Genomic DNA, 24,738 nt, shown 5'->3' with positions numbered 1-24,738 from the left:
ATATATATATATATGTTCATTTTAAACAGTTATATATATATATATATAACTACCAGTCAAAAGTTTGGACACACTTCCCATTCTCTTTGATGATGATATTCTAGGGAATTGTGTGCTTCTCATTGTATAGCAACAGTTTGGACAGGACCCTTTTTCTGTTATGACATGACTATGCCTCTGTGTATTAGGCAAGGTTCAAAAAGAAATGATTGATTCAGTCAGTGTGGAAGAACTTGACTGGTCTGCATAAAGCCAAGTCCTAGCTAAACACCTCTGGTGTGACTTTAAATGCAGACGTTGAGCCAAAAACTTATCACCAAACACCATGACTAGTACATAAGGGTACAGTCATTTTAGACACTTCCAAAACTGGTGCAACAGAGATGGAAATGCATGAATTATGCTGTTGACACAGTTTCAGAAGTGCCTTTTTCGGTTCTAAAGAAGGGGGTGTTCCAATACTTTTGTCCATATAGTGTATTTACAAGTCATTGGTGTTTGGTGATGAGTTTTTGGCTCAAGGTTGCATTTAAAGTCACACCAGAGGTGTTTAGCTAGGACTTGGCTTTATGCAGACCAGTCAAGTTCTTCCACACTGACTGAATCAATCATTTCTCTATTAACCTTGCCTTATACACAAAGGGATTGCCATGTTAGAATAGAAAAGGGTCCTGTCCAAACTGTTGCTACATAATTAGAAACACACAATTCCCTAGAATATCATTACATGCTTAAACATTAATTTTTGTACTCATGGAAATTACCAAAGTAGTCAAACCTTTTCATTAGAAGGGGGTGTCCCAATACTTTTGGCTATATAGTGTATATTAATTATACAATTATTAGAGTTATATTAACACTAAGTTCTGTTTTTACTATTAAAATCAAAACAAAGAGGTTTGTCTAATAAATAAGTTTGTGAATGTATGTCTTTAATACACAGATTTCGCACGTATTAACTCTTTACCCTTGTGGGATGACAAAAACAACAACAACAACAACAACAACAACAACAACAACAACAACAACAACAACAACAACAACAAAAAACAGTGAAATCCTGTGAATTTATACTGAAGGAAAGCCTGACTTACATCTAGAGACCAAATATCAGAGATACTTGGACTAGTAAACAACAATGCCATAGAAATGCTCTAAAAACACTCAGCACCTCTTAGCAACAACATGACAGCATCCTAGCATGACAGCAAGTTTTAAAATTATCTCTTTTGGCTTCAGCTAGTAAACAAACACCTAGAAACCACACAACAACATGCTAAACACCAGTCAGAACACCTTAGCAACCAAATTGCAATGCCAAAGCATGCACCCCAACATTATAAATAAATGATCACTCACTAATTCCTTCAGAGAATAAAAAATATACTTGTTTTTGCAATTATGTTTAACAATTTGCAATAATAAATCACACACTTGAACTACCCTGAACTAAACACATCTGAGTGTGTCTCACCAGTATCCATTTCTCTGGCACAGGTATTTCAACTGTTCGGCTCCAGGGGTGCAGGCGTGCGGAGTGCCCCCCTCATGCTGCATAGACCCCCTAGAGAACGGGACGGTGTGGAACACCCAGTGTGGAGTGGGTGCCCAACAGCTGGACGAGTTCTCTGCCCAGAGCGTAATCTTCCTGGGCGGCTGTCTGGGCAGCATCTCACGCTGGATTGAGCAACACAGCGGAGTGATTGTTACGGGAGTCATCATTCTGCTGGGGGTCCAGATACTCACTCTGTTCATAACAACCCGTCTGCTGCAGAAGATACAGTGGAGCAGAGCTCAGCATGATGCATACTTACAATCACTGCAATAAATGGATTCAGATGCTTTTAATAACAGGATATTGTACCATGGGGGTTATGAACCAGCCTGGATTGAATGAATTCACTGCATATGACATCTGGAGATGTTAAGTTGTTTATTCTGGAGACAATCAGTCTAGGAATTTTATATAGCATGTAAAATCTTAAAGGCATTGCAAGGATTTAATGGGTTTGTAAATGTTTTCATAAATAGTCAAGCTGGTCAAAAGTACAATACTCACAAATACGAAGGTTGTACCTAGCAAACATGATTTTGTTTGTTGTTCCGAAATGTCTCAAAGCGTAATTTATAACGCAACACAACAGGTACATTATCAGATCAAATTCTGTCATTAATTACTCACCCTCATGTCGTTCCAATCCTGTAAGACCTTCGTTTATCTTCAGAACACAAATGAAGATATTTTTGATGAAATCCGAGAGCTTTCTGACCCTGCATAGACAGCAACGCAACCATCACAATCTAGGGCCAGAAAAAGAGCAAGGACATCGTTAAAATAGTCCATGTGAGATGGTTCAACTGTAATTTTATGAAGCTACAAGAATTTTTGGTGTACAAAGAAAACAAAAATAATGACTTTATTCAACAGTTTCTACTCTTTCGTGTCAGTCTTCGACGCATGTTCATGGGAGTAACACTAAGCATTTGTATGCATTCCTGCATTCCAAAGTTGTTGTTTCTGTTTTTTTTTCTTTTTTTTTGCACACAAAAAGTACTCTCATAGCTTCATAAAATGTTTATTTTGTACAATGTAAAACATTAAAAAAAGTGTTCAAGAAAGGGTTGCATTAAAAAAATATTACTGTAAACTGATGATTCCATAACCATAGGCTCTAAAAGGTAGCCGAAAGCTCGCTAATGTTTTAAAGAAAACTGCAGATGCAGTGTTTTGACAAACTAAAGTTAATAGGTGGTAAAGATCCGTGTGACCAGTGTTAAGAAAAATATTAGCCTAATTATTTTACCTACCTTACTGGAAATGATAAGACCAAACACGAACATTGTAAAGATTCTTGCCCTGGAAATCCTGGTTTGGTTTGGCCAACCACAAAGGCATTTTGCTCCTCAGACAGCTTTTTGTACTCTTCTCCTTGATTTGTTATGATTTTAGTCTATAGTACGCCAAATGGTTTTCCTGGTCTGACCCATTAGTACAGCCCAAAACATGACAATATTTGATCATTTTCAGTAGCATTAATCAGCAAAATTTGCGAGTTTTATTTGGTTCAGTGGCATTGTTTACGTTTTGTGTCGCCAATATGGCCGATTGATAACGCGTCGTAAATCACTTTATTCCTCTTCTAAACAAAATCGTCATTTCTTTAGTTACAAAGAGAGATAAGATAAAGAAATCTTACTTATAAAAACCTAGAATAAAATACTTATATTACTCAAACAGTTTCACTCCTACGTTTATTATTAGATTATTCTGTTGGTAATGTTTTATAAGCAATTTACCTGAGTATCGACACATCCGGTTTATTGGCGCAAATGTTTGAATGTAACCCAGACGCCCTCTTGAGGGACTAAAGGACTTGCAGCCAATATCATTTCTCTTTGGCGGCACTTCCGTGTGCATTCGCTTATTTGCATAAAGTTTGTTACTGGCCCAAATTTTACATCCATATTAGCCTTTCACGCAAAAGTCGTTTCTGCCTTTTCATTGGTTCTTTATCTAAACATAAGCGATTACGCTTGTGTCTCGTGTTTTTCACAGTGTCTCGCACATGATTCGCGTTCTGAAAGTTAAAAGTTCAATTTATTTAGACCTTCTGTTTTTTTTTTCATTGCAGCATTTGTCTCATGCTTTAAATGCAAAAACACGTTCTGTGTGAATGGTTTCAATAAATTTAAGCAGATGTTAATGAATTGCAAAGGACACTTGGATTTATGCTGTTTTATCTAATGCAATGGCCCTGAGAAATTTTAATCGTTTCTATTTGCTCAAAAGCATGTATGAAAACCTCATCTTGCTTTAAAGTTTACAGACTGCATAATGTTTCAGTTAGTGACCAGAGGTTGAGAAACTACTCAGACTGTTGAAAAGTATGAAAATAATCAGACTTTATTTTATGTCCAAACACTTTCTGTGATATGAGTCGATGCTCATTCTCGTATGGTTTTCCAGCATCATAAGGCCAAGAAACTGGGCCAGGCTCTCACAGAGAGCTGCTCCCAGTACTCGCACTATGGGCAGACACTGAGACCCCGCAAAACCCAAGCTCATTTTGAACATTGTAAAAAAAATGCAATCTTAGTACACTGATATTTGCAGGGTTATATGGAAGTAAAAGCTTATAAAAGCAAGAAGTGACACCTAAAAATGTCCATTGCATGTCAATATGACAATACTATAGCACGTACAATAAATAAGTAAAAACAGAGTAAGAAAAGGTAATCTGAATTTAGCATTGGCGACAGAGTGAAATTAATCTAGTTCTACAGGAGATTTCAGTTTGAAGAGGTATTCCGTTCATTATTGCTGATTATTAAATGTCCATATAATTAACCAAACATCTACAAATTATTGCTGTATATTAATAGCAATATTTAAAAGATGTATTAAGGTGCAGGATGTTGTTCAGTAGGATGTAGGAACAGGAAGTGATCTCATATAATGCCATACTGGGCCAACTCATGTAATTCTAGGTGACTGTACGCCTCCCACGGACAGATCACATTAAAGTCTGTGAGAGAGAAAAATATGATTAGATATAATCTCAAATGACTTAGATATATAATGAGGAGTATATAATATGTATTATATGTGACACAGGACTACAAAACCAGTTATAAGTGTCAATTTTTTTTTTAAATTTAGATTTATACATCGTCTGGAATTAGAATAAATAAGCTTTCATTGATGTATGGTTTGTTAGGATAAGGCCAGATTTGGCTGAAATACAACTATTTGAAAATGTGGAATCTGAGGGTGCAAAAAATAAAAATACTGAGAAAATCGGCTTTAAAGCTGTCCAAATTAAGTTCTTAAAAATGCATATTACTAATCAGCAATTGTAGGAAGAAACTTTACAAAGTATCTTCATAGAACATGATCTTTACTTAATATCCTAATGATTTTTGGCATAAAAGAAAAATGTATCATTTTGCCCCATACAATGTATTTTTGGCTATTGCTACAAATATACCCATGCTACTCATAACTGGTTTTGTCGTCCAAGGTCACATATAATATTGTTTTGACTAAAAATTGTACATACCAGTTCCCAATCCCTCCATTCCAGGAATATCTTCACCAAATCTAAAAATAACAACATTAATATTAACACAGACACAACATGCAAATCCATAAAAGATCTAAAAAATAAAAGCATTTAAAGTATCTGTACCCAATGACACCCTTTTTGGGTGGCTTGCTCTTGAACTGCCGTGTTGACCTCTGTTTGAATTTAGGCGGACCCTTTCGGGGACTGCCAGGAGCCGTGGCCCGTGTGGCAATCTTGCTGCTCGCTTTAGGCTTGGAGACATCCATATTCACAAGACGGAAACCAATAGCAAGTACTGCACACTGAACTGATGATCTGTGAGAGGTTTAGGGGATGAGATAATTAATCTGTTGTTAATCTTTAGAGGATATACAATATTTTCCAGTTGCATTGCATTTTTCCCCCAGTGTTCAGACATGTGATAATGAAGGAGATTCTGTAATCTGCTGTCCAGAGGGTTTCTCAATTAATCTCATTAGATAAACGTCAGTGCACAATAAGCAGAATGTGCTTGAAGTCAAACTCTTCCTTTCATGAGCTCAAACTAAGAGCTAATTGCTTGTTTACTGTGAAGTAGTACGGGAAACAGTGTTCAAAACAGTGGAGACACTAGACCGAAACAGATTGGACAATTAAGGCAGACTTTAAAAGTCTGAATTTCAAAGCAAGAGTCTACCTGCATCCCAAATGCCACAACATTTTTCCTCCTCACTAAATATTCAATTTTGCTTAATGTTTGAAATCAATTGTTTTAGTGATTTTTAGCAGATGAATGTAGTCAATTCTTCTCAAATTCACATGCTGTAGGTTTAGTTTATCACATTAAAGACCCGTTCACACTAATAATGATAACTGAGGTAACTACTGTATGACATTAACATTATAAGTGTCCACACCAGTGGACATACTGTTTATAAGCTTCAAATGACATTTTAATGCTTTTGCTCTTTTAAAATGGAGTGGATTCTGATTAACTGTTAATGTTTTATCATTCATCAGCTGAAAAAACCCACTCTAAAAGTAATTTTCCACTAACATCAAACAAATAAAAAAATAACATCATACTTTTCTGTTTTTAACGATGTATCAATTGTTTTATCATTACACACCTATTATAGTAAATGTTTTGTTTGATATACATACAATTTCTCACATTATCACATTTTATTCTATATATTATAGTTTAAAAAATGGTAATAAAATATGACAAGGAACTCAGAGTTAAACGGTGTCAGAACAAATTAATTTTGATAATGTCATTTAACTTTAATAGAAAGCTAACAAAACATGGTCAGGTCAAAGCGTAAAATAAAAAATTTTGGTCTAAAATTTTTCATAAATTTAACTGGTAGTCCACTGTATGAAGAATTTCTTGGGTAAAATATGTCACAGTTTACTTTGTTATGTCCTGCACACTAGTAAAATTGTAAAAAAAAAAAAAATTTTTTATTAAGATTAAGGTCTCATAACATTTATTTAAAAAAAAAAGAGTTTTGTTTCATAGAAAATGACAATTAGTCAAAAATAATAAATGTTTTCATTTGTTGTTATTGAAAATCAGGGTTATTCCACCAAATATTGATTTCTTAACTTGTCTGAAGTTAAAACAAAAATATAATCAATATAATATGTCTGAGAACATGACATCTTTTTGTTATGTGTCTTTTTTTTTAAATGCTTTAAATGACAACACTTTTATTTACAATTTGGAAGAAATGTCATCAGTAGTTTACAGAATAAAGCAAAAATTGAGTTTTACTCAAACATAACTATAAACTGTAAATTTAAAGAAACTGGGAAAAATTTAATTAGGAGAGCACTTGAAAATTCCCAGTTTATATATATATATATATATATATATATATATATATATATAGTTGAAACTCATACCAATAAACCAATAGAAATATGCTTATATATATGCAAAAATGTATAATTCATATTATATCAGTATAACCATTAGCTACAACTGGAAATTTAAGCCTAACAAAAATATTACAAATAGTTTCCTTCCTACATGTTTTGCTTTTTCTAACCAGATGTACTCACCTGCTGGTTGTTTGTCTGTGTTTCTGAGTGTGGATGAGTCTTCAGGATGTGGCTCTCTGTCCACACACACTCTCCCATCAGCTCTTATAAAGTTCTAAGCATCATAAGATGATTAACCCTGCACATGATGGTCCTTCCTCTTTCCAAAATAATCTAGCTGTCATCAGCCCCCTAAAATAACAGGAAGCAACATCCATATGTACAGAGACATGTGTAAGATTAATCCTGTTTGTTTTCCATAGTTCAAGCAAAATCAAATTAGACATATGGGGTTTGGTCCATTTGGATTAAGAATTTGTGTTTGTGTTTGTGTTTATAAAAATATAGCCATTTAGCATTTTTTAAATGATTAATTTATTTTATGTAATTACATATGCTCTTTGTTATTACTGTAAATTCTGCAATTAAAAACTATATTTGTTTGTTAAAAAAAAGAACATTAAGTTGTGAATTGCAATACTGATAAATGTTGCACAAATTATCTTTCAAGGTATGGCATGACTTTAAAAGTGCCTGAGTTTGACTAAAACATGGATAAAGCAAAAGGCCTATTAGTCATATTTATGCACACATAACCTTCAGCAGCTCACATATTCACACACCGCACATAGGGTGATGATCCTGATCAACATGTTCTACTTATGCAACCGTTTTTATGAATCGCCCATCCATACAACCTGTGTGTGCTGTGAGTCCTCTGTTCAGTGTGATCAGCACTCTGTCAGATAATCTCTGCATCTCTATATATTCAGAGAATAGATTAGCATGCCTCTTCAACCAGACAGTCAACCCTGCCACTAATTCAATTACAGTATCAGTTCATTCACACAGCTAAAAATGAATGACTAAAACAGGATAGGTGCTTGTTTATATAAAAAGTTCTATAAAGTCTGTTTAATAATTACACATCACACACCAGACAATTAATTTTATAAACTACAATGGAATATTCTATATAATGACATATCACAATTACACTCTTAAAAATAAAGGTGCTTCACGATGCCATAGAAGAACTTTTTGTCTAAATGGTTCCATTAAGAATTTTTAACATCTGAAGAACCTTTCTGTTTCACAAAAGGTTCTTTGTGGCAAAAGAAGGTTCTTGAGATTATAAAAAGGTAAGAAAGAGATGGTTCTTTAAAGAACCTTTGACTGAATGGTTCGCTGTGAAGAACCTTTTAAAGGAACACTCCACTTTTTTTGGAAATAGGCTCATAGGAAGTTTGCTGCCGTAATAAGGCCGAAGCAGGAGCAGTAATACCACGCAGCACATGTGCAAATGCTAAACTAGCTGGGAACTCATTTCGGATAATACTCCGCCTGCTTCAGCCATATTACGACAGCAAACTTCCTTGACTTTTACGCTGGAATGGAAGTGTAGTTCCTAATCTTATTAGCCTAGAAACTCGCAGCTTTGCATTTCCACCGGTCTTAGTACACGATATAACTACAGAAGAGTCAAGTTTTAAATACAACAAATATGGAAACTCGTTGGTCATTTTTGAACGCGATGCTATTGGTCTAATAGGATTCAATGATCTATGCTAAGCTATGCTAAAAGTGATATCGCCAGAACAGGAGAATGGCTTAATGGATTTCAAAACGGTAAAACACAATTATTAACTCGGGGGAGTTGGAGAATGAGAAGTTCCAAAAAAAAGTGCATGAAGTGTTCCTTTAAAGCACCTTTATTTTGAAGAGTGTATGTGTGTTTGCTAAGGCAGGCATCATACTATTGCTTGTACTTGAGTGATAAAAAAAAAAAAAAAACAAGTTTAAAAATAGAAAAATAATGCAGCAGGGACAAAGCCATATAGAGACCAAACTATCACAGACTTTTGATTTACAGCAGTTAGTAACCATCTACAGTATTAACCACTCAGAACACCATCAGATATTCATCACAGATACACTAAATCTAGTTTATTCTTCTGTTTTATCACCGGTTACAGTATTATGCAATGTACAACATCATACATCATACATCATACATAATACATCAACAATGAATAAAAGTAAAATAAAAATGAAAGTATATTGATGAGTAAATCTAATAATAACCGGATTAATGTGACCCAGTTGAAGCTCAAATTGGCTGTCTGTGTTTTCTGACACATGTGCAGGTGGGGCTTTAAAATACCTTAATAAAATTTACGTACCGTGTTTTTAAGATTTTTTAGAGGCTAAAAGACATATATTTGGTTGTTTATTTTCAAAGAAATATCAGACCTCTATAAGGAATTGTTTCAAACAGACAGCAAGCAATGACTTGAGCCCAACTACACTGGATTCAAGCGTTGGTGTTTACCAATTAAATAGTAAGTAGCTAGCGCCACTACCTGGCAAGGAATAAAAATAAAACTTCATTTCAGTTTTAGAAAACAGAAAATAGAAACTTTTTGTATTTTAGCATCACATTTAGGTGTTATTAAAAACATTAACATGCTCAAAGTAAACTTACTGAAGGGCATAAACATGCATTGTAAGTATTGCCTCATAGATATTTATTACACAAACCTCAACAGTCAAAATTCAGTACTGCTTTTCATATGGCTTTTCAGCTAATTGAGTGTCATCATTAAGGTTGGTTTCATGAATTTATTTTCCATTCATCTTCTTATGGTTCTGTTTTGTCACGTATCACTTCTTTCCCATGTTCAGGCACAATGAGGGATGAATTAGCTGAATCAGCATCCAGAGTTGCATTCACTGTTAAAATATTGAACTTTCTGTTTTACAGATGGCAATATAATAAGATAACAGTAATGTATTGTTCCCTTCCTGAGGGAACTCTACGCCGCGTCCTGGTGGACACTTTGGGAACTGCCTTCAGCGTTACCGGTTCTGAAGCTCTTATAGAACAATGACAATGAACTTGAAATTGGCCGGCGCCAGCCTATGATGTCATTGACAAGGCACCTACCAGTATAAAAGGGGCGCTTGTGAATACATCAACCATCTTTTTGTCTTCAGAATTCTTGTTCTAAGCGTGAGTAGAATGACGACTCCCAGAGTAAAACAGTTCAGGAAGTGTGCGGATCCGTGTCAGAGAAGTCTGACACCTGATGATGCACACAGCCTTTGTGTAATGTGTTTGGGGGAAGAGCATGCACGCTCTGTTCTTGAGGGAACAGAGTGTGTTCACTGTGAGAGCTTCTCTCTTAAGAAGCTTCGCTCTCGTTTGTCCCTTTTCTCGAGAGAATTGGGACATTCATCTGCCCCACGCGGCTCGGCAGGGCGTACGCGGCTGTGGGTCAGGCTGGTGCCGCCCTGCACACGGTGGCAGTGATGCAGGCATACCAGGCTGATCTACTAAAAGATCTGGACCGGGGTCTGGGGCTTTCCCCTGACGTGGTGACTGAGCTGCGCCGCACCACTGATCTGTCTCTGAGGGCAACCAAGCAGACTGCGACCGCGGTTGACCGGGCCATGGCTGCCTTGGTGGCCACAGAGAGACATCTGTGGGTGAACCTGGCGGACATCGGGGAGAAAGAGAAGCGCTTTCTCCTCGATGCGCCGGTTTCACCTTCCGAATTGTTCGGCACATCCATTGAGACGGTGGTCGATAAATTCAGGGAGGCGAAGGTGCGCTCAGCGGCATTTAGATCGCTCTACATCCCTCACCGGTTCGCGCCCCCACCCGAATGCAGGGGAAAGCCTGGCACGCCCTGGTCTGAGGGCCAGAGGCAGGGCCAGGCAGCTAGTGTGGCCACTCGAGGCCCTCCTCCAAGAAGAGTAGGTCTCAGAGGAGACATGACGCGCTGCGTTGGAGAGGGGATCTTAGGGAAACGATCCAGCGCGGGCGCAGTGGCAGGCCTGGAGCGGGTACCTAGGGTCTCCTCTCCCTTTCCCCTCACGTTCGTTTGGCCACCTGCCTTTTTCCCCCTCCTAAGACTCTGGGGCTAGGCCTATGATGAGATTGATAAGCTCAATCTGATGGCCCGGTACACAAAGTGACATATATGGGTGTGTATATGTGTATATGTGTGTATGTTTTGTTTGTCTACCAGCTCCGCTTGGGTGAGACTTAGTATTGGGCTCCATAACTGAGCCCTACTGTCCCTGAGTGATGAGTGTAGCCAGGTCTCCCCTCATTTGTGAGATAGTGTGTCGAGACCTCCACTTGTATAACTCCTGTAGGGGTTAAGCATTGTTAGGCTTCCTCTCTTTTTGGAGAGTTATCCTTTGAAGCCTCCGCTGCTTTGAGCTTGGTTTAGGCAAATTTATACCTGCATATGCATGTTTACACACCTACTGGGTGTGGCAGACTCCTCGTCCCGCGGTAGAGTCTGCGTAGAGACTCCGCTCTTTAATTTGAGTGTAAAAGAAAGGAAAGGAAAGGAAAGGAGGTGAAGTGAGGCCAAGTATGGTGACCCATTGTAGGAATTTGTGCTCTGCATTTAACTCATCCAAGTGCACACACTGTAGTGAACACACACACGCACACAGCAGTGGGCAGCCATTGCTGCAGCGCCCGGGGAGCAATTGGGGGTACGGTGCCTTGCTCAAGGGACTCACCTCAGTCGTGGTATTGAGGGTGGAGAGAGTGCTGGTTATTCACCTTCCCCACCGACAATCCCTGCCGGACCTGAAACTCGAACCTGCAACCTTTGGGTTACAAGTCTGACTCTCTAACCATTAGGTCACGGCTGCCCCCTAAAGCCGGGAGGGTTGGGTTGAGATATCCACCCCTTTCTAATAGGACAGTGTAAGCAACCTAGGGTTGAGTGTTGTAGGCTGCCTCTCATTTGAGTCAGTGCACTTAAGCCCACACTCCCCAGGGCTCTGCTCTGAATTTTAGAGAAGGAAAGTTTGGTAAACCCCCCTGTGAGTAGTTTTTATTCAGGCCTCCTCTCGCTGAGAGTTGTATTTTTGAGACTTCCACCCCTTTGAGGTTCACATTTAGGCCGATTTCTCACAGTACCATCATGGGCAGTTCTAGTAGCTTGTAGGCTCCTTTGAGCCTCGCTATTTATACTAGGCGTAATGCAGCAGGTCTTCCTTGGCGAAAGCCCTGTCTTGGACCTTTCGTTGAACTCTGTATAGGCGCTTAAAGCTCTGTCCAGATGGTAATTTTAGTATGTAGGCTCTGCTGGAGCCTTATTTACTATACTGGGGTTGAGTGTAGTTAGGTCTCCCCTCTTTTTAGTGAGTTGTGTTGTTTTAGACCTCCACTCCTAGATTTTCCTGCCATGGTGAGCGCTGCTAGGCCTCTTCGAGTCGAGAATCGCTCTGCTGAAGCCTCCACTCTCTTAAACTCCACTAAAACGATTTATCTTTTGCTTTGCATAATTAATAGCTTTTTAGGTGCTGAGTGTGGTCAGGTCCCTTCCCTTTGACTATTGTGTTCATACAAGTGAGACCTCCACTCTTAGGAGTTTCCCCCCTTTTAGAGCGAGATCGATCGAGTGTTGTTAGGCCTCCTCTCGGTAAAGAGAGTCTTTCTGCTGAAGCCTCCACTCTTAAGCGCTGCTGATTAGGTCTCCTCTCGCGTAGTGGCGTTATGATGAAGATCTTGCTCTCACAGTCTTCCCTATGGCCTAGACTGAGAGCTGTTAGACGTATTTCTCACAGTGAGAATCGTCTAGCTGCAGCCTTCGCTCTGTAGAGCTCCACTCAGGTAGTTTATGTAGGCTGTTTAACTTCACTAACTGCCTCTAGTGTTGAAGCTTTAGATATGAGTGTCATCAGGCCTCCTCTCATTTTAGAGAGTCTTTCTGCTGAAGCCTTCACTCTTAAGTGCTGCTGTTAGGTCCCCTCACACCTGTGGCGTTTTGCTGAGGACCTTTGCTCTCACACGTCTTCCTTACAGTCTAGACTGAGAGCTGTTAGACCTTTTTCTCATTTGAGAAATCATCTAAATGCAGCCTTTGCTCTTGGGAGCTCCACTTAAGTAGTTTATGTTGGCTCTGTGAGCTTTACCAACTGCTTCTAGTGTTGAGCGTGGCTAAATATCCACTCCTGAGAGCTCTTTCCCTAAGGATTGAGCGTTGTCAGGCCGCCTCTCGTTTAGAGAGTCTTTTTGCTGAAGCCTCCGCTCTCCTTAAGCTCCACTTCTAGTACGTAGGTCTACTTGTGAGCCTTGCTACCGTTATGAGACATTGTATGGTGGCCCTCGCTGAGCTTTGAGCCCCTTCTAAAACCCACATGAGTGGTGAGTACACATGCGAGTCTATGTGCACTCCCTAAAATCCACATAGCATCCTTAGTGTCGGGTCCTTCTCTAAAATCCTTATGGTATGGGTTACGCAGTCCCTTCGTTCGATAAAGCCTTGGTTTCTCCCATCTTTTGTCTCGGTAGCACAGTGTTTCAGGTCTCCTCTCGTTCTGAGAGTTGTTGTATTTAGACCTTCACTCTCTTAGAGCTCATTTTTAGACCCATTCTCACAGTATGTTAGCTGGTAGGCTCTGGTGAGCCTCGCTAACTATTCCTGGTATTGAGCTAAGAGCTCCTCTGCCAAGGCCGAGTGTTGTTGGGCTTTTTCTCTCCTTAGAGATTCATTCCATAAAGCCTCCACTTTACAGAGTCCTATATGTAGACTCGTAGGTGAGTTTGGTACTTCCTAGCGTTGAGTGTAGCCAAGTCTCCCCGTAGTGAGGGTTATCATCTTGAGACCTCCACTCTTGAGCTTCTCTACAGTGAATAATAAGGCCTCTTGTGAGCAACTGCTACCATCGTAAACATGGTTTCCCACGCTAGGTGTGTACTCACCTAAAGCTTTGAGCACTCCCTAAAACCCACATGAAGTGGTAAGTGCAAACGCAAGTCTCTGGGCACTTTCAGAAATCCACATGAGTGGTAAAGATCCTCCCTTGAGGGTAGGGTTCTTTTCTAAAATCCTACATGGTATGGGTTACGCAGTATCTCCGTTCCCATTCTAGAGTTGGTTCTAAAAAACCTCTGTTTTTCCCACTCCATTCTGGTAGCATGGTGTATCAGGTCTCCTCTCTGTGAGAGTCGTTTGACCCTGACTTTTGAAAAAGCTCACTTATTAGGCCCATTCTCAAGTCATGACAGCTGGTAGGCCCCTTCCTGGCCTCGCTAACTATCCTTGGTGGAGTGCTAATACTACCACTCACCAAGACTGAGTGTTGTCAGGCTTTTCTCTCTTCAGAGATTCATTTTGCAGCCTCTACTCTATAGAGCCCTGCTTTCAGCATGTGAGCTCTCCTGTGAGTCTTGTTTCTTCCAAGCATTGAGTGTAGCCAGGTCTCCCCTCACTTAGAGGGTCATCATACTGAGACCTCCAATCTTAAGAGCTTCCCATAGGACTGAGCGTTGTCAGGCTTCCTCTCATTATAGAGAGTCTTCTGTGAAGCCTCCATTCTCCAGAAGCTCCGCTTCCAGTACTTTCAAGCGTGAGTGTAGCCAGGTCTCCCCTCACCAAGAGGGTTAATGTTAAGACCTCCACTCTTACAGAGCTCCGAAGCTCCGCTGCCAGGCTTTGCTGCCGCCTGGGATAGTGATATGGTGTTTCCCTACCTCTAGATTTGGTTCTAAAAACCCCTGGGTTTTTCCAACTCCACTTCAGGTAGCACTGTTCATAGGATTGAGTGTTGCTAGGCTTCCTCTCATTTAGAGAGTCTTCTTGCTGAAGCCTCCATTCTACTGAGAAACTCCACCTGGGTGGTTCTATTGCTTAGGCTCTTTCAGCCTCATGAATTACCTCCAGTGTCGAGAATAGTTAGGTCATGGGACCTCCACTCTCAAGAGTTTTCCCCGCAAGCACAGAATGTTGCCAGGCTCCATCTCCTTTAGAGAGTCTTTCTGAAGCCTCCGCTCTTCAGAACCCCGCTTAGTATGAAGACTTAGTGGTAAGCTTCATTACTTTCTGTAGCGGTGAGTGTAGTTAGGTCTCCTCTCGCTTAGAGAATCAGACCTCCACTCTTAGGAGTTCCGTGCTTGGGTAGCCAAGCTAGCTATGACGGACGAAGCTCTGAGCTGACCTAGTAGGTCAGGCTCAGGCTCTGGCCCAAGTGATTCTCGCTGGAAGTGGGGATGATGTTCCTTCTTGACTCCTCATTGAGTCAGTTGATCACTTATCCCTCAGCATGGCGGTGTTGGTATTGACGTTCCCAAAGTGTCCACCAGGATGCAGCGTAGAGTTCCCTCCGGAAGGGAACGTCTAAGGTTACGTATGTAACCCTGGTTCCCTGAGGACAGGGAACGAGACGATGCGTCTCGTAGCCATGCTTCAGGCCCCACTTACGTCTCCGTCAGACAAAAAGATGGTTGATGTATTCACAAGCAGCCCTTTTATACTGGTAGGCGCCTTGTTAATGACGTCATAGGCTGGTGCCCGCCAATGTCAAGTTCATTGTTGTTGTTCTATAAGAGCTTCAGAACCGGTAGAGCTGAAGGCAGTTCCAAAGTGTTCACCAGGACGCAGCGTCTCGTTCCCTGTCCTCAGGGAACCAGGGTTACATACGTAACCTTAGACGTTTTATCTAGTTAGAGACCTTGTTACTTTACAGCATTATAAACAATAATGAAGATTATGCATAGGGACAATTACTTTTTAATAAACTTAATGTTCAAGGCACATCATGAGCAATATAGTTGCAAATCTCACCTTTTATTACAGTTTAGAAATTTGATTTGGTTAACACAGCAGACATATTATCTATAAAGACTGACTTGTTAAGCAAAAATAATGTGATGTAATGCTAGATCTATGCTATATTACAATTACATTTGACAAAATAAACAATATCATGTATGTATTTTGATGCACTACAAATGTGCTTATTACAAAAATATCATTCATGCAGCAGTGTTTATTAATAGAAAGCTATTATTATAGAAAATAAGTAAATAATTCTCATTATCAGAACATATTTTACAGTATGATAGCAAAACACACTGTATGATTTATTTATCTTTTTTGCAAAAAGCAATGTCTGTCTCTAAATATTTGTTATTGTTCTGACAGGAAATTTTATATTTTCAAAACTCTTTGTACTAATCTTACCACAGATCATCAAAAACATACTTTTTAAACATTTGAGCATATTTCAAGTATCAACTTATAAAGGGTTCATAACAAAATTTATCAACAATGAGATTTTTAACACTATCCACCACTTGAAGACGAGCTAAATCAATATCAGTTTACATATCTCCTAATAAGCTATAATGAATTTTATTTATATGTGAAATCAAATACAGTATGTACTGTGTATTAATTCATTTTTCCCTTCCGGGAACTCGAGCCGCGTCAGGAACGCTATGGGGAACGCCATTGGCGGGCAGCACTCTGAATCATGTCTACAACCAATGAATGACGGGAGTGACGTCACAGACGCGGTGATGTCATCGACCAGGAAGTATAAAGCACGTGCGTTTGACGCCCGCGGCTGTCATGATCGGGGCTGTGGGGTTTCCCTCAGCCACCTGAGGTCGCTGTTCCTGCACTGCACTCCCTTGATTGTTCACCTGTCCTTGTCATCAGCACTAATCACCCACATCTGTTCACCATCAGGACTATAAGTATCTTCACTACTCACTCTGCATTCATGTCTGCATTGTCTCGTGTCCGGTTTGTTTTTGTGTTCTGAGATTCCCTGACCTTTGATTATGTTCTGGCTCTGGTTTATTTTGTGTTCTAGTTCTTAGTTTGTGCCGTGTTGGCCTTTTTTGTTTGTTTATTTGTGTTTATTTATATTAAAATCCATTCTCACCTGCATTTGGACCCAGACCTCCTTTGTATAATGTGACAGAATGCAGACATCAATGATGGGTCCAGCGGGGAGAATTTTTTTTGAGGGGGCAGCAACCACCCGCTCGGTTCCTGACACAGAGGGGATGTCCTTCAAGGCGGCGTCGGCTACTCGGTTCGAGTTCATCTACGTCTGCCTGGCGGCGATGGACACCCGCAGTGCCGAGACTGCGCGGAAGCGCCCCTGCTTTGCGGAGGGGGTGGAGACGCTCTTTCGCGGGGAGGTGGCGACAACCGCCATCCCTGTCCCTGACGCTGAGGCGGCTGCGCGTCCTGTCCCTGACGCTGAGGCGGCTGCGCGTCTTGTCCCTGGCGCTGAGGCGGCTGCGCGTCCTGTTCCTGGCGCTGAGGCGGCTGTGCGTCCTGTTCCTGGCGCTGAGGCGGCTGCGCGTCCTGTTCCTGGCGCTGAGGCGGCCGCGCGTTCTGTTCCTGGCGCTGAGGCGGCTGCGCGTCCTGTCCCTGACGCGGCAACATCCGCTTTCTCCGTGCCTGACGCGGCCACGTCCGCTATCTCCGTGCCTGATGCGGCGGTGTCCGCTATTTCCGTGCCTAACGCGGCGGCGTCCGCTGAGGCTCCGCTGGTGGCAAGGCCTGCTCGCGTGCCTCCGCTGCACGGCCCTGGCCCGCCATCCCTCCCCCTGACTTGCCTTCCTCCGTACCTCCTCCCTCCAGACTTTGGGAACGTCTGGAAGCCGTTCCGTAGGGAGGGGGTACTGTCATGATCGGGGCTGTGGGGTTTCCCTCAATCTCCCGCGAACATCATTCTCTAGCTGTTCCGCCCAGAAACGTAGCGGCCCTGGAGAGTTCGCAACCCCCGCGGGGGTCTTCAGAGGAGCTAGTTCAGGAGCATCCTGCCAGTTCGCTGTTACAGGTCTCCGAATTAGTTCCTCAGATAAATCCAGAAGCCAGTCTCGAGAGGCTGGTTCCCCTAGTAAACTTTCTGGCAGCGTGGAAACTACTGCCGAATGTTTCTATGTGGGTCCTGCGTACTGTAGAGAAAGGCTACTCCATTCAGTTCGGCGCCAAGCCACCGCCTTTCAGCGGGGTATTTCCAACTCTAGTAAACCCCGAGCAGGGTCTGGTAATGGAACAGGAAGTAGAAACTCTTCTGAGGAAGGAGGCCATCGAGGTGGTCCCTCCTCAAGACAGGGAATCCGGGTTCTACAGCTGGTACTTCATTGTTCCGAAGAAGGATGGAGGGCTTCAGGCCCATCTTAGATCTCAGGCTTCTAAACCGCTCAGTCAGAAAACTGAAGTTCAGAATGCTTACAGTCAAGCAGGTCGTGTCACAAATCAAGTCCGAGGACTGGTTTGTCACGATAGATCTAAAAGACGCGTATTTCCACGTCTCCATCCTTCTTCAACACAGGAAGTTTCTCAGGTTCGCTTTCAGGCGCGAAGCTTACCAATACAGAGTACTTCTTTTCGGCCTAGCTCTCTCACCCCGCACTTTCACGAAGTGTGTGGATGCTGCTCTGGCTCCACTGCGACTCCAGGGCATCCGCATACTCAATTACATCGACGACTGGCTGATCCTAGCCAGTTCGGAGCAGTTAGCGGTTCAACATCGAGATGTTGTTCTCGCTCACATGAAAGAGTTGGGGGGCGGATGGGGGGCGGTCATAAGTGGCCGCTCAGCCCAAGGCCTGTGGAGCGATCACCATCTCTCCTGGCACATAAATTGCCTAGAGATGCTGGCCGTATTCCAGGCCCTCAAGTATTTCCTTCCAGACCTGAGAAACCGTCACGTGCTGGTCCGTACAGACAGCACTGCGGTGGTTTATTACATAAACCATCAAGGAGGACTCCGCTCGCGCCCCTTGTACAAGCTGGCGTACCGGATACTCCTATGGTCTCAAGGAAAGCTTCTCTCCCTGAGAGCAGTCCACATTCCTGGACATCTGAATGTGGGAGCAGACGTCCTGTCGAGGCAGGGGCCGAGGCCCGGGGAACGGATGCTTCACCCAGAGGTGGTGAAGCAGATCTGGAGAGTGTTCGGCCAGGCTCAGGTGGACCTCTTTGCGACTCGAGAGACATCGCAATGTCCCCTCTGGTACTCTCTAGTTCCTCCAGCTCCTCTCGGACTGGATGCCATGGTACAGACGTGGCCGAGGCTTCGTCTGTACGCCTTTCCCCCGATCGCTCTGCTCCCGGGAGTTCTGGAAAGGGTCCGTCGGTTTCAAGTGCGGCTGCTACTCGTAGCCCCGTACTGGCCGGCCCGGGTGTGGTTCTCGGACCTAATCTCTCTCCTCGACGGCTCTCCATGGGAGATTCCCGTCAGGAGGGACCTCCTATCTCAGGCTGGGGGCGCAATCTGCCACCCCCACCCAGAGAGGTGGAGGTTATGGGTGTGGCCCCTGAGGGGGCACAACTCATAGGAGCGGGTCTCTCAACCGAGGTTGTTGAGACCCTTCTCCAATCCAGAGCTCCCTCTACGAGGAAACTTTATGGCCTTAAGTGGAACTTGTTTGTTAGATGGTGTCGCGAACGCCACTTAGACCCAGTTAACTGCCAGGTTGGTACAGTGCTGGAGTTCCTACAAACTCGTCATTCCGCAGGGCTAGCTCACTCCACACTGATGGTGTACGTGGTGGCTATAAGTGCCTACCATGCCCCTCACGGTGGCCTCTCAGTGGGCAGAGATCCCTTGGTCAGTCGTTTCCTCCGCAGTGCACTCAGGTTGAGGCCTTGAGTGAAACCGAGGGTTCCTACGTGGGACCTAGCTGTGGTGCTAGAAGCTCTATGCAAGCCTCCATTTGAGCCCATAGAGGAGATTACAGATCGCATGCTCACCATTAAGACAGCGCTTCTGTTAGCTCTCACCTCTCTGAAGAGAGTTGGGGACCTGCAGGCCCTTTCGGTGGCCCCTTCTCATATCGACCTTGCCCCAGGGATGGCCAAAGCTTTTCTTTACCCGAGAGTCGGGTATGTCCCAAAGGTCCCTTCCCTAGCGCCACAGCCAATAACGCTACAAGAGTTTTATCCTCCTCCATTCGTGGAGCCAAATCACAGGAAGTTAAACTGCATGTGCCCAGTCAGAGCCTTAGACGCCTACGTCCACAGAGCTGCCATGTGGCGTAGAACAGAGCAACTGTTCGTCTGTTACGGCCCCCCAAAGAGGGGGAGCCCGGCTACAATGCCTACAATTAGTAGATGGATCATCGATGCCATTTCTACTGCTTACGAGTCCTCTGGTCTCCCATCTCCGTTGGGACTCAAGGCTCACTCCACTCAAGGTCTGTCTGCCTCGAAAGCTCTGACAGCAGGTGTCCCCATCCAGGACATCTGCAATGTTGCGGGTTGGTCCTCGCCCCTGACGTTTGTCAGGTTTTACGAACTCGACCTCAGAGCCGCTCCAGGCTCCGCTGTTCTCTCGACTTAGCGAGACTAGGTCCAAGAGAGTCAGCCACCTCCCTAGCCAGGAGGAGACTTCTCAAGGCGCATTCTTTCTGCAGAAAGAAGAGAAGTCGTTCTTCGCCATGACGCTCCTCGTGTGCCTGAGGGCCGAGGAGTGTCCCTGCATCCTCGTGAGCCTGAGGGCCGAGGATCAGACTGCCTTTTGTCCGTGGAATACTAGACAAAGGCTCATACTCTCGCGCCCTGGTAGGCTTACCAGGCCGAGCTTTTCGGTCCCTCTTGTTCTGGCGGAACCCCAGACAAAGGACTAAGACTCCTCGTGAGCCCGAGGGGTGCCTCTCGCACTGGCTGGCGACCAGGCAGAGGTCTACTTTGTTCTCGTGTGCCTGAGGGCCGAGAACCATACAGCCCTCTTGTCCACGGAATGCTAGACAATGGCTTATTCCCCTCGTGTTCTGGCAAGACTACCAGACCGAGTGTATTTCGGTCCCTCTGGTTCTGGCTTCTCCCAGACCAAGGACTAAGACTCCTCGTGTGCCTGAGGGCCGAGGAGTGCCTCCTGCGCTGGCTGGCTACCAGGCAGAGGCCCTTACTGTCTTCCTCGTGAGCCTGAGGGCCGAGGATTACAGTGCCCTCTTGTCCGCGTAATGCTAGACAATGGCTTATTCCCCTCGTGCCCTGGCGGAGTTCCAGGCCGAGCTCTTGAGTCCCTCTTGTTCTGGCGGAACCCCAGACAAAGGACTACCTTCTCCTCGTGAGCCTGAGGGCCGAGGAGCACTCTTGAGGTCGAGTGCACTGTCCTCGTGGGTCTGAGGACCGAGGACTACCTTCACCATCTGTCCGTGAATACTATACAGTGGTTATTGCGGTCCCTCTTGTTCTGGCTACTCCCAGACAAAGGACTAAGGCTCCTCGTGTGCCTGAGGGCCGAGGAGTACCTCTCGGTCTGGCTGGCGACCAGACAGAGGATGACTACCATTCCTCGTGTGCCCGAGGGCCGAGGACTACAGGGCCTTCTTGTCCACGTAATGCTAGACAAGGGCTCTTTCTTTTCCACCCTGGTTGAGCAGACACTGCGCAGGGGTTGGAAATTATGGGGGCGTTGGTAGTCTCCTTCCCCATAGCGTTCCTGACGCGGCTCGAGTTCCCGGAAGGGAACGTCTCAGGTTACGTATCAAACGCACGTGCTTTATACTTCCTGGTCGATGACGTCACCGCGCCTGTGACGTCACTCCCGTCGTTCATTGGTTGTAGACATGATTCAGAGTGCTGCCCGCCAATGGCGTTCCCCATAGCGTTCCTGACGCGGCGTCTCGTTCCCTCAGGGAACTAAGGTTACATACGTAACCTGAGACGTTTTTTTGCAAACTAAAACAAACTCACCTTTTGGTATCTTCTGAATCTGCAAAAGTTCAACAAGTTCTAAAAAATAAAAAATAAAGACAAGATGAAAGAACAGTGAAATGATATAATTTTTGATAGTCAGCTGCAAATAATAAATATCACTAGATGTGTTAAAATGTACAACCATTACATGTAAATCTCATAGAAAATGAATAATTTAAATACATGTGCATGCATCCATGATGTCTAAACTGCTATAAAATCAAACCAATCTCATTTTATTCATAAACAAATTGAAACTGTGTCAATTGTTTTACAGGCCAAAGCAGTTCATTGTCAATTAAGGGATAATCCACAACTAGGTGTGCAGATGATTTTAATACATGACGTGGAGGTAAAGAACCACTCACTGCAAAACTGACCATGTTTTATTCTCCTGTTTTCAGTCTGTAGTTTATTGTGTTCTGAAAAAAAAAAAAAAAAAGAATAAGGACAAAACAACATTAAGTATATAACATCAATATGGGCGTTGACATTTTTTCGCAATTACCTTTTTATTATTTTTTTATTTCATGCTAAAAAGTTGTAGTTACACTGTGTTGATGTTTTTAGATCAAATAATTTATTAATTAATTGCATTCTGAAGAACAGTGCAATTATATCAGTATCTCATAACTCATAGACAAATTAATATAAATATTAAAGAATATAAGACATAATTCAAATGGCAAAAACATTTGGCTCACCAGAAATAATGAGCTGCTAAGATATACACTTTCCCTCATGTGAAAAAGTATTTAAATACACAATGTCTATTTATTAACTATTTTGTAGATGAAAATAGAATTGAAATGAATAGTGAAATAAAAACTTTGACTTCTAGAAACAAAGCACCACCACCCAAGCTTAAACACAGGACCCTTTTACCTCTGTATTTGTGAATAAACACAGCTAGCAGTATTACAGTAAAACCGCAGACCACAACTATAACCGAAAACAAGATGGCTGATGTCCTCCAAAGATTAAACATATCATCTGTAAAATAAAACATCCATCTTCTAACCATCTGTATCAAATAACCATAAAGATGTTATAAAAGCGTGTCAGTACTTACTTGTGGTGATAATCAGTGTCTCCAGCATGTGATGTCTCAGTTTGACTCTGCAGTGAATCTTGCCACTCTCATGTACAATGACTGTGTTTTTCACACTGAATCTGTCTGCATTTCTCTCTTTCTCTGTAGTTTGTAATCTCAAACTGACTCCTTCACTGTCCAGCCACTCAAGATCAGGTTCAGGATACCAACCTTCAGATTCACACTGTAGATGAAGCCCTCCTGAATCATCAAACCCATCTACAGTGATCACTGGAGGACGCCCTATAACTACAGACCAACAAGAAGAACATGCATTGTGTGAATTTGTTTTGCTGTTGTTGTTTTTGGTCATTTTTAACCAGCATTTCAGTGCATATATAAAAACATCCAACGGTTACTTACCTTCAACTTTAACATTAACAGTGGCATCATCTTTCCAGGATTTGGACTGAATAAAACACTTATAAAGTCCTTCATCAGAGACTCGGACTGATAAGAGTTTGAGTGATACGTGTCCTCTCTGTAGATCTTGATGAATCAGTTTTGTTCTTCTATTGAAGGACTGAATCTGATCTGTGTTTCTGTCTTCATGATCCTCATAGAGATGCACTAGTTGTGAGTCTTTCAGATCAAGTCTAAACCACTCCACTCTCATGTCCACAACACTGATGTTGGGTTTGACTGAACAGGGCAGAATCACATCTTCACCAGCTACAGCAAACACAGGATCTACAGCTCCCACTACTGCATACTGCTCTGATACAAAAGAAAGAAAGCAGGACTAAACTAAATGCCATAAAGGTTTTTTTGTTCGTACAACAGTAAAATACACTTTAGAACTCTTATCTTCTTTCTCAGTCATGTGTCTTGTGTTATACTTTTCCTAAAAAAGCATGTTAAAGCACTTACGCTCTTAAGCTAAAATCTCACTGTTTGCACTTATGGATTTGATTATTTGTTACGTTTTTTGCAATATTTGTACATGCAAAAAGGATAATGCACAATGAACCATTATTACTGCAAAACTAATCTTTACAGTTAGACAATGACCAGTTGATTGTACATTGTCCCTTACATTAGTTACTTATTAAATCAACTTCCCTCTTTCTTTTACACATAAACACACACTTCAGCCCTTCAAATAATTACCTGAACTTGAATCTGTAGCTCCACTAATAATCAAGAGGGTCAAACAAATTAACTTCATCTCTGAAGACGAGAAAACATGTCAAATGGTGTGTTAACATGCATATGTTCTTTTTTAAACATAAAACATACCCAGCAAATCTAAATCCTGAGTAAATCTTTGTCAGTCCTAACCATATATTTCTTAATTCTTACCTTCAACACTGTTCTCATGAGTGTGAATAAATACGATGATATGAGAGATCATACGGAGATCATTCCTGGACTGAAATGAATTTGTCTTATCACTAAACAACTGTGATAACATAGTCCCTCCCATCATACTATACCAAATAATTAATCTGAAATTAACATCTTCAGGCTTTGACTAGGGTTTATAAATGGCATTAGAAAGGTGTGATTTAAGTGTAAACCAATTTGCAGGTTCTGAATAGTTTAATTAACTGGTTAAGTGAGGTAAACACATCTCTGTTCTTTTAGACAGCAAACACACCATATTTAGGTCTTGCATACTTAGCTTTATATTTATCATTTATGATATTTATCAAGTACTCCAAGCGCACACACTATTTCTGACACGAAGGACAATTTGCAAGGTCAAGCTGTTGCAGCATTGTAAAGACAGTGTAGGGCAAATCCTATCAATTAAAATTGTAAAAAATGAGGAAAATATAAAACCTTGATGAAATGTCAGGAAAGAGGCTGTTACAGCAAATACAGTATATAGCAACCTGGAGCTAACCTGGTATTCTAGTAAGAAAAACTAAATAAAGTGAAACCATTACCTGCAAAGTCAAATTAAAAGCTTAGCTTTAATTGGTCAAATGTAAATAAAAAAGATGCTATTATGCTTTCGACTGCCTAGGAGAAATTAAATAGAGATCTTATCTAGAGTCACAAAATAATGAGGTTTCAAAAGTCACATACCATAGATGCTTTAAGAAACTGGGTAAAACAA

The 24,738-nt window shown here is 42.2% G+C and overlaps 3 protein-coding genes across 5 annotated transcripts in view; 1 reads left to right on the top strand and 2 right to left on the bottom strand.

The window, feature by feature from the left end:
* The window catches only part of tspan10 (tetraspanin 10), an 8,348-nt gene extending 4,644 nt beyond the window's left edge, over nt 1-3,704 (top strand). The window contains exons 3-4 of one of the 2 annotated variants that reach the window (XR_012356802.1): nt 1,498-3,332; nt 3,372-3,704. Coding sequence is in view for 1 of the 2 variants with exons in the window: in XM_073848690.1 (XP_073704791.1) it covers nt 1,498-1,828 (331 nt within the window). In the remaining variant the exon portion in view is untranslated. Of the gene's footprint in view, nt 1-1,497 lie in introns of both variants that reach the window. The other variant, XM_073848690.1, reaches the window with a different exon arrangement.
* Nucleotides 3,705-3,939: 235 nt separating this feature from the next.
* Nucleotides 3,940-7,179, bottom strand: pde6ga (phosphodiesterase 6G, cGMP-specific, rod, gamma, paralog a). The gene is made up of 4 exons (XM_073848677.1): nt 7,116-7,179; nt 5,190-5,381; nt 5,061-5,101; nt 3,940-4,526 (listed from the first exon to the last, which is right to left on the bottom strand). The coding sequence occupies exons 2-4, from the start codon at nt 5,330-5,332 to the stop codon at nt 4,450-4,452; spliced, it is 261 nt and encodes an 86-aa protein (XP_073704778.1). The 5' UTR covers nt 5,333-5,381; nt 7,116-7,179; the 3' UTR covers nt 3,940-4,449.
* Nucleotides 7,180-9,026: 1,847 nt separating this feature from the next.
* On the bottom strand, nt 9,027-24,040 carry LOC141343954 (butyrophilin subfamily 1 member A1-like). 2 transcript variants are annotated; one of them, XM_073848658.1, is made up of 8 exons: nt 23,976-24,040; nt 23,784-23,843; nt 23,037-23,390; nt 22,653-22,922; nt 22,466-22,573; nt 21,961-22,002; nt 21,578-21,616; nt 9,027-9,827 (listed from the first exon to the last, which is right to left on the bottom strand). In XM_073848658.1, the coding sequence occupies exons 1-8, from the start codon at nt 24,025-24,027 to the stop codon at nt 9,736-9,738; spliced, it is 1,017 nt and encodes a 338-aa protein (XP_073704759.1). In that variant the 5' UTR covers nt 24,028-24,040; the 3' UTR covers nt 9,027-9,735. The 2 variants fall into 2 exon arrangements, with proteins under 2 accessions (XP_073704759.1, XP_073704767.1); XM_073848666.1 differs by lacking the exon at nt 22,466-22,573.
* Nucleotides 24,041-24,738: the final 698 nt, after the last annotated feature.

Source organism: Garra rufa, chromosome 1, assembly GCF_049309525.1.
Source record: "Garra rufa chromosome 1, GarRuf1.0, whole genome shotgun sequence".
Taxonomy (NCBI): domain Eukaryota; kingdom Metazoa; phylum Chordata; class Actinopteri; order Cypriniformes; family Cyprinidae; genus Garra; species Garra rufa.
Note: the sequence above shows the minus strand (reverse complement) of the source record. Positions and strands in the feature narration are given on the sequence as shown.